General features: G+C 32.5%; 1 protein-coding gene across 1 annotated transcript in view; it reads left to right on the top strand.

The window, feature by feature from the left end:
- Positions 1-13,952: 13,952 nt before the first annotated feature.
- The window catches only part of LOC127738964 (arf-GAP domain and FG repeat-containing protein 1-like), a 41,660-nt gene continuing 40,318 nt past the window's right edge, over positions 13,953-15,294 (top strand). The window contains exon 1 of the mRNA XM_052250463.1: positions 13,953-14,123. Coding sequence (XP_052106423.1) covers positions 13,960-14,123 — 164 coding nt within the window. The 5' untranslated portion in view covers positions 13,953-13,959. The remainder of the gene's footprint in view (positions 14,124-15,294) is intronic.

Genomic DNA, 15,294 nt, shown 5'->3' with positions numbered 1-15,294 from the left:
ATCAAAATCAACATTTAAAAGACGGACTTTGGCATAGATTTCATGTCTGATATCAGAGTAAAAACAACAATTAAAAAGAAAGTGCTTTTCATGTCCAATTTGGCCACTATCCCAAAAAATATTCAAACGAGATGTTCTGGTGGTCTAGCATATTGACATGTTTCAACTTTTAAGTTGTAACGAACCAACTCTGAATAGCGGCAACCTACTTCTGATTTTATTGGTATAAAATATTATCATTAACATATACTATTTTTTATTTAATGGTTTGTTCGATTACTCATTAATATCGTGTTTGTGTTTATTAATACACTCGGGCACACATTGTGTGCAACAAGAGCAACATGATATAGTATACAAAATAATAAATTGGTCAATAAATATGACAAAGAAAACAAAACGCAACCCTTTTATCACTACGGGTGAAAAAGAGGTTTTCATTATTTGTGAAATATCATTCAGGATAGTACTAGGGTAGAATTAAAAAATCAAGATAGATATCATAATTAAAGGGGCACTAGCTGTCAAATTCATGTTCACCGATTTGACTCAAATTCTCATATTTGATTTATAACAATGTAAAACATTTATCCAAACTATTAAAAGTCTAAAATAAACAGTTAACAGGACCTGGGCATGATAACACATAGCTTCGTTTCGTGTGTATTTCAGTAGTCTAGACGCCATCTAATTAACTATCGCGATAGTTGACCTCCAAAGTCATCCGATGACCATATAAGCGATGTAAACATAAATAAAGATATAAATAGATTAAGCGAACTCGTGCTATTGGATTTTTCTAGGTCTGTATATTATAGATTAAGAATATATGTTTATCATCGTTTTTACCTGTATAAGAATGATTTTTGTGGATCGGATCATTCAATCAAATGATTTACCTTTGTTTCACTTTCAATGTTGACATTCTTTTCCTTTAAATAACTTTACACATACAATTCACGTGTTATCCATCTCTAGCTAAGGGGTTAAATTGAAGTTCACATGAATACGGATCCAATGAGGTCGAATTATTCACTTGCAAGTGAATAATTCATCATCAATGTTTCTTAACTTATTTTGACAAAATTGAACCATACTGGCAGCTAAAAGCGAATAATTATTTCACTATTTCACTTTCATTAATGATTGAACAAAAAAAAATCATATATTAGATTTTTTATATATCTCGTAGCTAGTGCCCCTTTATTAAGACATTATGCTGATAAATTTTAGAAGATAAACTTTTATCACCTGGTGCAAAAAGGTATGTGTCAAAAAACGTATAACTTGTACAAAAACCCTGTGCAAATCATAATTTGTACAAACTTGCGTCTTGTACACAACATATACAACCAATTAAGAGATCATTTGAGCCTTGAGCTCTTTACAATATTCTAAGGTTGTAAGAGAATGATAATCCCTTACTTCATGATAAGTACTCGCTAACGCTCGTACTTAGTCATGAAGAAATGATTATCATTCTCTTACATATACAAGGAGATGAGGTATGATTGCCAATGAGACAACTATCCACCCAAGTTCAAATGAAGTGGATGTAAGCAATTATAGACAACCGTCCGGCCTTCGACAATGAGAAAAACCCATACCGTAAAGTCGACTATAAAAGACCCCGACATGAAAAATATGTAACAATTCAATAGAGAAAACTAACGGCCTAATTTATAACAAAACAATTAACGAAAAACAAATATTACAGACATGAACCAACGACAACCACTGAACTACAGGCTCCTGACTTGGGAAGGGCACATAAAGGAGGAGGCGGGGTTAAACATGTTTGTGAGCGCTCAACCCTCCCCGTAACCTGGGACAGTGGTGTAACAACACAACATAAGAACAAACTATAAAAATCAGTTGAAAAAGGCTTAACTCATCAGATCGATACAAAGCAGAAAAACCTCAAACATAAGCACAGACCGGACGTGGCAGGGTATCTATACATCCCTCATCCCTAACAACAAAAGGGACACTAAGTACAGATCGGAGAGTACTCGCAGTTACTGACAGCTAGTTCAAAGCCAATAACAACTGATAAAAGAAATCATGTATCTAAGACTAAAATATCAATCAGTTAGTTCACATCCAACATCCAATTGATCTAGTCTAAAGACGTCATTAACGGTCAGAGAGAAAAACGCGACCGTGTGCAATGCCAAAATAAAGGTATCGACAGATTGTAGTACCGTTAGATTACATATGTGAATAACAAAACTATTTAGTAAAATTTTAATTTACTGATAACAAAATCAATATTTATACCAATAAAAACAATATTCAAAGATGTAATTACAGTGTTGAATTGGTAACCTTTTAGAATAAGTTTATTCAGAGGATTGATACGTTTACCCGGATCGTATGTAAATTTCCGAGCTCGGTAAACAACATAACCGTAAAATTTAGGATGTGCTGTTCCGTCTGAAATAAGTTTTTACAGATACAGCCAAACTTACAAAACAAATCTTTGTATCTATGGAAGAATTTAGTAAAGGTTTTAAGTAATTTAAGGTAACGAAATCCCTGACTTAACAATTTACCAGTTATACATAGATTACGGTCATTGAAAGCCAAAACGTCACTACAGGCACGGGCATAACGAACGAGTTGGGATATAAAAACACCGTAAGATGGTGCCAGAAGAACATCACCGTCCAAAAAAGGAAAATTATCATTAGGGAAAGAAAAATCACCCTTTTTGTCATAAATTTTTGTATAGAGTTTCTGGTGTAAAACTGAAATATGTAAATCTAGGAAAGAACACTTATTGCTGTTAATATTTGATTTATTTAAGGTAAGTTGCTGTGGGTAAATTTCGGCAGTATATTTAGAGAATTCTTGATTATTCAACGAAAAAATATCATCAAGATAACGGTAAGTGTTGTTGAATTTATCAATTAAATGGAATTTAGACGGGTCTTTACTGAGTTTGGCCATAAACTGTGATTCATAACAGTACAGGAACAAGTCTGCTATTAAAGGGGCACAATTTGTGCCCATAGGAATACCTATACTCTGTCGATAAACTTTATTGCCGAAACGTACATAAATGTATCAATTAATTACCTTTTACGCAAGCAGCCATAGAAAAGAACAGATGGATTCCGAAAAAGACAGTGAGCATTTGCGGTATTCCGAAAGACTACAAAAACAACCAACATAGATGTGTGAACCCAAAAATCATCAATTAGGAGCAATAACTCCTTTAAGGAGTCGACTAACGATTTCGGCCTTGTCGTCTCAAGTGTAATTCTTGTCTTGCTTTGGGTCAGGTGAGCTAAAATAAGGAGTTGTGGTAAATTGCCATTGAGACAACTATACATACACCAACGACCAAATGACGTAGATGTAAGTTACTATAGGTCATCATACAATCTTCAACAATGAGCAAACCGCTTACTATGAACAGCAATCGCATGAACAAATGTTTAAAACAAATAAAATAAGAAAACATATGTATGATTTAGGCTAAAACCATAAACTAAAAAATAATCATGACAGCAACCAACGACTTCTACAGAATCACAGCCTCCCGACCTTGGACAGGCACTTAAAGAATTTGTGGGGTGGGGGAGGGGGAAATATGATTACAAGTACTGCTCAACCCTAATAATCTTGAATAATTGTGTAAATGCACAACATAAGAAACATTGCAAAATGCAGTTGAAAAAGGCATCACTTGCCTGATTGGCACGAAATACAAAAATAAAAACCTAACAAAACAACAAAAGAGCATGACCATGTACAAAAATATCCCATTTGGTAGTCTAATGTGTCAGCGATGTTTGACTTATGTGTAAAAAAATTTAAAAGTATTTCTTTAAAAGTGTAAACAATGGGATTAGTTACTGGTACTTGAAATTGCAGGGCCATTATGCATCTTCCCCTGTAATGTTCCACATATGTAAATTAATGTTGACTTGAATGACTTCAAAATAAATTCGATATTTTATTGATGCTTTCAGTAATTCTAAATGTGATAATTTTAATGAAAATCTTCAAAGGTGAAAATGTCCTTTTCTTCTAAATTTTCACAACAAATTTGGTTCCGTAACCTCCAGCAAAATGCTATTTAAATTTGACTGATTGAGGATTAAACATGTTTGTGAACACTTTATTCTCCCCTAACATGGGACTGGTTTTACAGCACAATATAAGAACAAATTATAAAATCAGTTGGAAATGGCTTAAGTCAACTGATTGATACGGAGCACTAAAAACTTCTACTTCTTCTTCTACCAAATAATGCACGTGACCGCCTTCAACACATTGAAGATTATGTCACAGGAGGATAACTCACAACAAGACTTTGATTAATATTATACAAATCAAAAATAGTGGAAAAAATGAAAACTACAAATGTACAATTAGTTTGATGTAATAACTGAGTTTAATATTGTTATTTTGAGATTGAAAATTTGAAAGAGTCAACTGATGTACAATTCATGATGTTATCGGGTAGTTTGTTCCAGTCGTTTATTTTTCTCGGGAAAAAGAACTGTACTGTGTTTTGCAGGATGGAATTTGGAAACTCTTTTTGTGAAAATAATTTATTGTTCTTATGTATTATGTATACGATAATGTACTGATAATGATTCTTAAGAACAAGTTTTGTTTTTAGTTTACTTTTACAAATTGTGACTTGGATGGAGAGTTGTCTCATTGGCACTCATATCACATCTTCTTATATCTATCTATTTTTTTCTATTTTTTTTTTCTTTTTCGGAAGATGAACTAATTTTAACTTTATATATATATCTGCAGCAGTTGAGGATTATTTCTTATCAAAACATTACGCAGACAAAGTTTCACAGATCTTTGTTTGTTAATACAACAATAAGTCCATAATCCGATGATACCCCGCTCGTAATCCAGTGTATCGGAAACAGGAAGTAGGTGTCTGACAGATCCGAATAGCGCTTTACTTGTGCTTAGAACGATTTCTGATCTTTTTGTACAACAACTTAAATATACTCAATAAGATATTCAGGATAGTACTGGCGTGGTATATCCGTGTGTTCTTCTCATTGTCTACACAACATTCAAATAAAGGACCTCCTGAAAATTGCTGTGGTGGCCTCGTGTAGCCAGATTTTCCATGGCATGGTTTTCCCGCCAAAACTTTACAGAGAAACATGCAAAGGGGTAGGAATGATGCGTCTGTTGCAAAATATATTCCCTTTCCCAACACAGTTTCAATACGACCGCCTGCTAGACGAGGGTCTAAATTACCCTCTTTGTTCTGTAATTACCTTCAGACTGTCTGAGGTCGGGCCATAAAACATAATAAGCTCGTTACATCCGTATGTGCTAAATCATATCCCAATTTTCTTTTTTTTTCAATAACTCGTGTAAGAAGTCGTCTGACAGTTTTGATGTAGATAGACAATAGATAGAGCTCAACATTCTGAACATGTTTGCCTCCGTCAGATTTTCTCTATTTATAGCGGTTTTTAAAATAATAGACAAAACTTACATCTTACCCCTATGTTCTATTTTTAGCCATTTCGGCCATCTTGGTTGGTAGGCGGAGTCATCGGACACATTTTTAAAACTAGATAGCCAGGGTTTCCGCTGGCAAAAAAATAATAATGGTGGCGATTAAAAATCATGATTAGCGAAAGAATTTGGCGAAAGAAGTATATATCGGTTCGAATTCGTCCGTCTTGTTAATTTTGTTTCAGGTTTCTCGGACTTTTCCCCAGATTAGACAATAGCTGGGATCGATTTTAACAGAAAATCAATAATCAACTGATTGCATTTGATAGCAATGGACAACAATGGACTAATTAATAAAGGTGTTGATTGTATTGTTTAATGAACATGTGTAGGAGAATGGCGTCACATGTCACCTAAAGGCTTGTTTTAACAATTTTGATAGAAATACTTGTTTTGAAGTGTGTACTTCACGATCGTTTAAGCGGCGCACCTGTTTTAAGCATAGATTTACGTTTTTAATGATGATCCGGAAAAGAAAACTGATTTTTTGAAGAAAGGTTTTAAAAGTAAGAAAAATCTCTGATGTTTTTATCAGTGACTTTTTTTCCTACTTTCTTTATTTCTTTGTCCTTTAATGACTACAGCCAGGAAGTAACCAATAAACTGATTGAAGATGAATCCTGTGTTCCCAGAAATCAAATTTTACAGCATCTTTATAAAAGTACAAGAAATTTTTGTTCCAATTGAGTGTTCATTTACATGGCTTACAAGATTCTTCACTAGCTTGTTTTTTCATGCTTAATGTCTTGTCAAAGTAAACACACAGGTTCTTATTGAATGAAGCATCACTTACGAAAGATCCATCAAGAGCAAGTCGGCAATCTGATAAGTTCTTTCCTATACAGTGTTAAGGAGCAAAAACTATAAGCTCAGTTTTTCTTGGTTTTTATATGCTGCAGTATGTTTTGTTTTTACTTCGTGTTGTCGCAAATCATATCCGTTGATTTACATGACAATAAACTTGATCTTATTGGGTATGAAAAATGTATACACAGTAGACTACATTTTGGTAAAGTATATACGAAATTCTATAAAAAAAAATTTACAAGCCAAAACTACATTAACAGCTTATCTAAAAACAATGAAGAAAATCTGTTTTTTATATTGTTTAATAAAGCACTATAAAATAAACATGACAATTGCACTTTGTGAATACCAATAGATATTCAAAACTGTTTGTTTTATATTATTTTAAAATGTATGTATATGTTTTCAAAGCATAGCACTACATAGTTTCTAAACAAATTCTTCTAAACTTCGGTTTCTTTTCCAATAGGAGACTGACGGAGTTGAGAATTTTGTTTGTCTTGGAGTTTTGTGTTTTTCTGTTGACCAAGAACTGTATTGCGGAGTTTCTGTGCAGCTATATGATCATCATAACGGAATGTTTCTTTTATAACGATGCCGGTACTAACAGATGACAAACATGTATCTACGAATTCCCAGCATGCCCTCTTCAAATCAGCAATGTCAAATTCAACAGCACAACAAAGAAGTCCAACAACAGTCGAAGCATCCATGGTAACGGATCCACAGTGCAAAAACAATAAAAATGAACGGAACACTTCGATGTCGTAACTATCAATTATTATTGTGGTCTTGGTGCTACCTCCGGTTTTCTTCTCATCTTTGGATTTCTTCAACCTTTTCTTGGTATTCATGTGTTCCCGCGACTGCTTTACAAACATGTCACAGAAAGCTTGGCTTCTTATTCCAAGTATCGACTTTAATCCATACACTGGAATTCTCTGTGGTCCAACAAGAAACATGACGTCACATAAGTCCGGCATGGACAGAATATAGCGAATATTATCAACCACAGCCTGTATCTTTGTGACTTTCATCGAATCATCGGTAGACTGTATGTCATCTATATCATCTAAATCGTCTCTGTCGTCGTCTGAGGAATCATCATCTGCTTCATCGGATGAGAAATCTGAATCGTCTGATGAATCAGCGTCAACCATTTTAGCTGGAACTATTTTCTTATCGTCTTGATTTTCATCGGAGACATATACAGGAGAATCGTAGCCAGATGAAACATCGTCATCGCTGTCGTCCAGATTCAGCAACAAAACCTTTTCTCCTAGCTTAGACTTGGGAGTACTCGTAAATAAAGCCATCTTGATATAAAAACGTGTGTGTTCGATTGTCGAAATTGAATATTTTGAAATTTCTAAAACTTCGTGGAATTTATATACAAAAGTCACCTGTAGTTTTGACATTTTGAGTTTTCATATGTCAGGTCGTACTGGCATACAGAAACGACTTTAAGTTATCGAAGATGGCATACTGAACTCTTAATGTCGGCTTGGGGTAATCAGCATATCTTATAAAAATTCATGTCATGTGATTGAATTGTTAATTATCATCAATCACTTTTTTTTTTAACTTCAACAAGTATTCAGTCAAAAATGTTTCTTTAAAGGGGCATTAGCTGTCAAATTCATGTTCACCGATTTGGCTCAAATTCTCATATTTGATTTGTAACATACTAAAACGTGTATCCTAATTAAAAAAAAGTCTAAAATAAACAATTTACAATGCATGGACCCAAAAATATGTATCAACATTTCGTGTGTATTTTTGTCTAGACGTCATCTAAGATCGAGATGACATACGAAGACTGCTAACGATATAAACATAAATGTAAATATAAACAGATAGCGACCACGTGCAATTGGATTTTTCTAGATCTTTTTTGATTTCATATTGAAGGTTAAAAAGTATGTTTATCATCGTTTTTACCTGTGTAAGAATGATTTTTTTGTGGATCGAATTAGTCAACCAAATGGTTCATCCTTGTTTCACTTTCAATGTTGACATTCTTTTTCCTTTTAATAGCTGAATACATGCGTAACCAATCTCCAGCTAAGTGGTTGAATTGAAGGTCACATGAATACGGATTCAATGAGGTCGAATTATTCACTTGCAAGTGAATAATTCATCAGAGATGTTTCTTAGCTAATCTTGACAAAATTGAACCAAATTGGCTGCTAAAAGGGACTTATTATTTCACTATATCACTTTCATAATGATTGAAAAAAATCAACATATTTTGATTTTATTTATATCTCGTAGCTAATACCCCTTTAAGACTGTTAAACTGGGTAAGTTAAAGAGCAAACTAAAAAAGAAATAAAAAATCGGGGATTATTTCACAGTTAACATAAACTGTGTATTGTAGGATATAGTCATGCACAATAGTTTAGAAAATAAAACTGTTAAAATATAAAGAATTTTTTAAAGAATAAAAAAGCAATATCTGTCGTTTTCGTTGAAATATTTTAATTTTTAGAGCGATTAAGTGACAAATATACAATTAAAACATAGACATGTATATGCAAAAAACGCATATAAATCTGTCTCCCTTAACAAGATCGTGGTTGTATTGAAATCATAATTTCAGTTTCTTGATAAACGTCAATTCAATTAGATAACCAAATATGAACGTTAACGAACATGAATAAGCAAAATCATAATCCAAAGTTCAGTATTTGAATGTTGTACTCTTAGAATATATTTTTCCACTTAATTTTCCCGGCAATTGTTTCACTCACTGGGTAAAAATATCTTACTGGAATTCGAATATTAAAGTGTCTATATGTCCTATATCATATATACGTACTTATATCATTTTTCAACTATTTTGCATATTTTTTATAGATTCGAATGTTATTCAGTGGTTCTTGTTACCGATGTGTCCATTTTAATACAAAATCGTAAATTTTATATCTTTTTAAAAATGTTGCATCGGAGAACTTCTTAAACCAAAATGACTTAATTTCTATTCAAATGAATAAAATGATATATGGAAAAGAATGTCATTAGAAATCTTTTGGAGAAATACTAAATGTTTGCCAAGATTTCGGTTTTGAGTTATATTCAGGGGTTTATAATTGTGCCGTCAGTGTATAAGCGAGGCATAATATTCATTGAACCTCGAAGTACACAATGATAGTGACTGATTTCATTTAAGATTGAAAAAATAACTGAACATGACCATGGTGAGAAAAAAATCAGTGCAGTTTGTCAATGGTTGAGCACAATATTTTTTTTTCAGTTAGCACTCTAACATGAAGTACTTGCAGTTCTCATCTTTACAGCATATTCGATTGTTGCAACTAGGAATGGATATTAATATCTTTTTTGAAAAAAGACCGAGCATTTACCGCTGCACTTCAATCTCAGTCTGGTATGATGCATCTGGTCTTTTCTGCAACCAGTATTTTAATATGATACGAATTGACTTTTGAATTAAGTTTTTAGGGTTGACTTCTGACATCGTGTTCTTTAATATCTAGGATAACATAGGGTGATAGGAATTTAAATAAAAGAGGTCCTACATGTATTTATGTTTGGGACATTAAATGCCTTTCACGTGTTACAAACATAATAAACTTGTTAATGTTGTTGAGATAGAACCATAAACATATAAACCCGCTGGTTTACTAAAATTCCATTAGAGTGAAGAAATACCGCCGAGTGCAGCGATTTGACGATCCCCATCAAAGAGGTACGCCAAATACACCCCCCCTTTTTTTAATCCGCCACTGATCTTGCAATGACGACACCGTTTATCAATCAACAACTTTGACTGACTTCGTTTGTTCAAATGAAATAATAAAAGTTCCTCATTCCTTAAACTATAGGAACATTTCACGATAAAATGAGAGTACAATATAAATCTTAAATCAGTGTTTCAAAGTCAAGCTAGATAATTATTTTCAAGTTTTTTTTACAATTTCTTCCAAAAAATAAATATATTTCAGAATATCCAAATAACTGAAATCTGATTTCAATTAGTTTTGTGCTCAATGGAATTTATTACGACTTTTTAAATATGCATTCCTTTTTAGTAACTATTTTGAGATCGAATTTAATGAGCTTCATATTTAAGTATGTGCCAAAAAAGGAAAAAAAATATAAGTTGCAGATCAATCTGGCCTTGTTTGGATGCAACATGTCTTAAATATAAATTGCCGAATACAGTTTAAAAATGGTGGAGAAAGGAGTTAAATATTGAAGAGTGAAACTTTTTTCTGTTTACCTTGCACTATAGATTTAGGCACATATCTCTTCGATTTATCTTCCTCTGAGGATATTCTTAAGGGATAGAAAAGCAATTAATCTATACTCAATAACCCTTTAAGTTATTATTTGTCATAAACCGATTTAAAAGTAAATCAAACGGAATTAAAACTGTATGAAATAAGGGAGATGAGGGTTATACGTAAACAAGACAGCAATCAAACGACAAAAACAACATAAGGACATCTAGAGTGCAAAAACAGCTTTCAACAATAGACATGTTTTTACCCAATATGTCTTCTAAATCGCCCCAAATTTATGTAAACCATATATAAAGCTCCAAAAACATTCCCCTAGATACACCTCTGACGTGTCTGTACGTTACGTCAAGAGTAGTGTAAAAAATAATGAGAGCCGTAGCTATTTGAATAGATTATATGGTCATTAAATGGATTTGCCGAAATTTCTTTTATTATATACGTTTCTGCTTCAAATGAAATAAAGTTTCAGGCAGACATCTTCGCTTTTTATCGTTGAAAGGTATACGAAATTCATCAACGAATTCTTCTTTATTTCTAAATCGCTATTTTTTTCATATCGTTCCAATACATTTTTTCAATGTTTTTAATAATTTTTTCTCCACACTAGCAGTCAAAATTGGAGCAGATGTGGTATATGACCCCTCAAACCATCCAAGTATAAAAGAAATTTTAAGTAATAGAGAGCATGTTGCTGATTTTGAATTTAAGAAAGTATCTAACGAAAATGTCGATAGAATCTTGAATAAAATAAACATCAAGAAGGCTACAGGAGCTGATGGTATTCCAGCAAAAATAGTAAAAAAATTGTAAATCTTATATTGCACCACAGCTGACAACTCTTGCAAATTTGTCAATTGAAAATAAATGTTTCCCTGATAAACTAAAAGAAGCCCAAGTGACCCCCCTTCATAAAAAGAGTGGCCCATTATCAAAAACAAACTATAGACCAGTTAGTATCTTACCCATATTTTCTAAAATCTTTGAAAAAATATATGAAATTCAACTAATTGAATACTTTGATAAAATATTGAATCCTTTTTGTGTGCATTTAGACGTGGACATGGATGTCAGACCACACTTCTCAGAGTGTTAGAAGATTGGCGTGAAGCTCTTGATAAAAACCAGTACATTGCAGTGGTATTAATGGATCTTTCTAAGGCTTTTGACTGCCTACCGCACAATATCTTGCTAGATAAATTATCAGCATATGGTGTATCCCCCCATTCAGTTGCTCTTTTAAAGTCCTATTTATCTAATCGTAAACAATAAATAAAAGTCAACAATGTTCTGAGTGGTTGGGCTGACATCCATAAAGGTGTACCACAGGGTTCTATACTAGGGCCATTGTTGTTTAACGTATTTATAAATGATTTTTTGTTGTTGTTAAAATTGGTAGTTTATATAACTATGCAGATGACAATACTATGTCTTTCTGTACTCTAGATTTTGATTTATTAATTTCAACTTTGGAATCTGAGTCACAAATATCCGGGTGAATAAAATGCAAGCAAATCCCGACAAGTTTCAAGTTTTGGCTGTTGGCAAAAAGACCTTTGAAAAAAAACCCATCTATACATATTCAAAATTCGAACCTTACATGTGAAAAAACAGTAAAATTATTAGGCATTGAAATTGACTATCAGTTAAATTTTGATGTTCATATCAGCTCAATCTGCAGGAGAGCCTCACAGCAACTAAATGTTTTAAAACGTTTGGGCTGTTTTGGATAGACTTATTAAACTTACTATTTTTCATACTTTTATTCTTAGTAATCTTAATTTTTGCCCTTTGGCATTGCATTTTTGCATTGAGAGAAATTCCAAAAAACTAGAAAAGGTGCAGGAAAGAGCACTCCGTTTTGTATACGAGGATTTTAGCAGCTCCTACGAGGAGGACCTCTTACATAAAGCTAAGGTGCCCTCCTTGCAGATCAGACGGATAAGAACAATGGCTCAAGAAATTTTCAAGATTATGAACACTATAGCTCCTGTGTGCTTACAAAATTTGTTTAGTGTCAAAAAATCTAAGTATTCTTTCAGGTATGTAAATATTCTGGATGTTCCACAGGTAAAGTCAACCCGTTACGGTAAAAAATCTTTCAAATTTGCTGCCGCAACTTTATGGAACAGCCTTCCAAACCATTTCAGGACTGAAAATAGTTTTTCACATTTTAAAAGTCTTGTTCAGTCCTGGAACTGTTTGGAATGTCGATGTTCTGCTTGTAGATAACTCTTGAGCTGTTTATTATTTATGTTGCTTTTTGTTGCTTTGGCATGACTAGTATTGATGTATTTTTTCACGAATTTTTATATATTTAAATTTTAATTTCTGACACATATTTCCAGAAATTGGGTGATCAATTCATGTTGAAAATATTCTGTTCTTTGAAATTTCTAGATCTCAAAGCATATATCATAAATTATAGTTCTATTAAACTTTTTTATTTGATTTTTATAAAAGTAATCTATTTATTTAAATAGTTACCATATTTTTATTCTAAATTTTAAACTTTTATATAGGTAAACAATGTTTTACTTCATTCTAAATCTGTTGCTTAATTTTTATTGCATGCTATGTGTGTGAGATTCAACTTTGTATTACAGGTCGTTTTATATCTTAGACTGTTTTATGTTATGTATATGTTTTTATATTCAAAAACTGCTTAGAGCTTGTGTTGTGTATTTAACTTATGCCGAATCAAAATAATTTTTTCTTATCTTATCTTATCATGGCTAAAAAATCTACCAGATTCAATGAAAGATTCAATCAGTAGCAAATATATATGCAACTGATGACTGTCACATTCAATCTGAGACTACTAATTAACACATGTGATACATAGGAGGGTTATATATACAGTTTTGTAAAATAATTACCCAAAAGCGTATTCAGATTTACATATTCCATGCACTCATTTAATACATTTAGGCGATTTAAATAAACATTTTTCCCAGTCATCGGCGATAGATTATTAAGAACTGTTTTATTTTCTTTGACATGGACTATTATTACTAGTACAATAGTCCCAGTTTTGACTACTAAAATACTTTGAAACAAATTGATCATTCCACCACTCTGTGACTACTATAGCCTGATAACGTTATTAGTAGTCCTGACTCCTGTGTTATAGTAGTCTCAAAGTAGTGTCAGAACCACTGTAACACGATTCCATGATACTCATTACAATTATGTAATGTTAAGAGGATTACATATATAGTAAGAGATATTTTCTCTCTATTTTACAAGTAAAAAAAAATGCGTTCCAGAAAATAACCGCAAAACCGCAAAAAAAATAAAAAAACGTGGGAGTTATCGCTCCTTGGGTAATTTGGTTCGGAAGTAACTTCCGGTTAAAAAATTGTCATACTTCAAAATGGCGTCAAGCAAAAGAAAGCAAGATGAGAAACACCTCAAAATGTTACGAGAAATGGCAGCGCTACCTCCGAACAAACAGTGCTTCGACTGCCATCAAAGAGGTCCAACCTATGTCAACATGACGACGGGTGCATTTGTCTGCACGTCGTGCAGTGGCATCTTGTAAGTTACAGAGTCTGACAGCAGCATATACAAAATATTTATCTTCGACTTTATATATATATATACATAAACAAAGACAAATAGCCCATTCGTATATATTATGATATTAATAGAAAAGCTTACATGACCCGGTTTTGATACACAAAATTCAATGAAACACCACAAATATAGTTCTTTTTTAAGCATGCCCCTTGTCCTTAGTTCCACTTGCTCGCTAGTAATTGGATTTAGAATACATTTCATTTTGTTGTCAGAAAAATCTTTGACTTTGTATTAGATTTTTTGAATTAAAAGACATGTCTTTAACCGTAATTTATTTTACAAAATATATACAAATGGAATTCCTCAATCAGAACTTTGTGTTACAAAGTCTTTGAGGGTGTGGAATATTTTTTATATCGTCCAGTTATATACATATTATATATGCAAATTTTGGAATAAGTGAACATTCCCTTGCTATTGAAGCTTTTCTCGTATCAAGATAAGGGTATGTCAATTAACAATCTTGTTTATATCCAGCTTAAGATGAATTAATAAAAGGATAAGCATTGGCACAGCTCATTTCCATGGAGATAATTTGGCCCTGTTCCCTCAGTCATGGTCTATTGACACTGAATGTTTTGCATACATTTAGTTTACAATACAAATACAAATAATTTTATTCACTAACCACAGTGCCAACATTAGGGCAGAATAATTACAGTGTAATAAGAACTACAAGACAAAGCACAATACTTAACATGATTTGAATGTCAGATTGAGTAGATTAAAACATTGAACATATATAAATTTTGTACATTTATTAAAGAAAAGAACTGCATAAAAGATACATAACTGGTGAATAAAACCCAGCAATATGGATTCCACTTGGAACACAAAAAAATTCATATAATAATAATGAAGGGGGTCAGCTCTTAAGTCAATTATTCATTAGTGCATCTCTTTCTTTGGACAGTTGTTTTAAAAGTTTATGAATTATATAAATGATGTATGTATCTTGAAGGACTTCATTGCTTAAAAGCCAGATTAATTTGTTTACATCAGAAAGTTTACTAAAATTCTTCTTATTATTTTTTAAATGATCAAAATATGGTTTGAGTACTGTTATTAAGCATGGGCATTGAATTAAAAAATGGATTTCATGTTCAACAGAATTTTTACATTTTATAAG

The sequence above is a fragment of the Mytilus californianus genome, unplaced genomic scaffold (genome assembly GCF_021869535.1).
Source record: "Mytilus californianus isolate M0D057914Y unplaced genomic scaffold, xbMytCali1.0.p SCAF_4, whole genome shotgun sequence".
Lineage (NCBI taxonomy): Eukaryota > Metazoa > Mollusca > Bivalvia > Mytilida > Mytilidae > Mytilus > Mytilus californianus.
The sequence above is the reverse complement of the archived record's forward strand: the minus strand, read 5'-3'. Positions and strand labels throughout refer to the sequence as shown.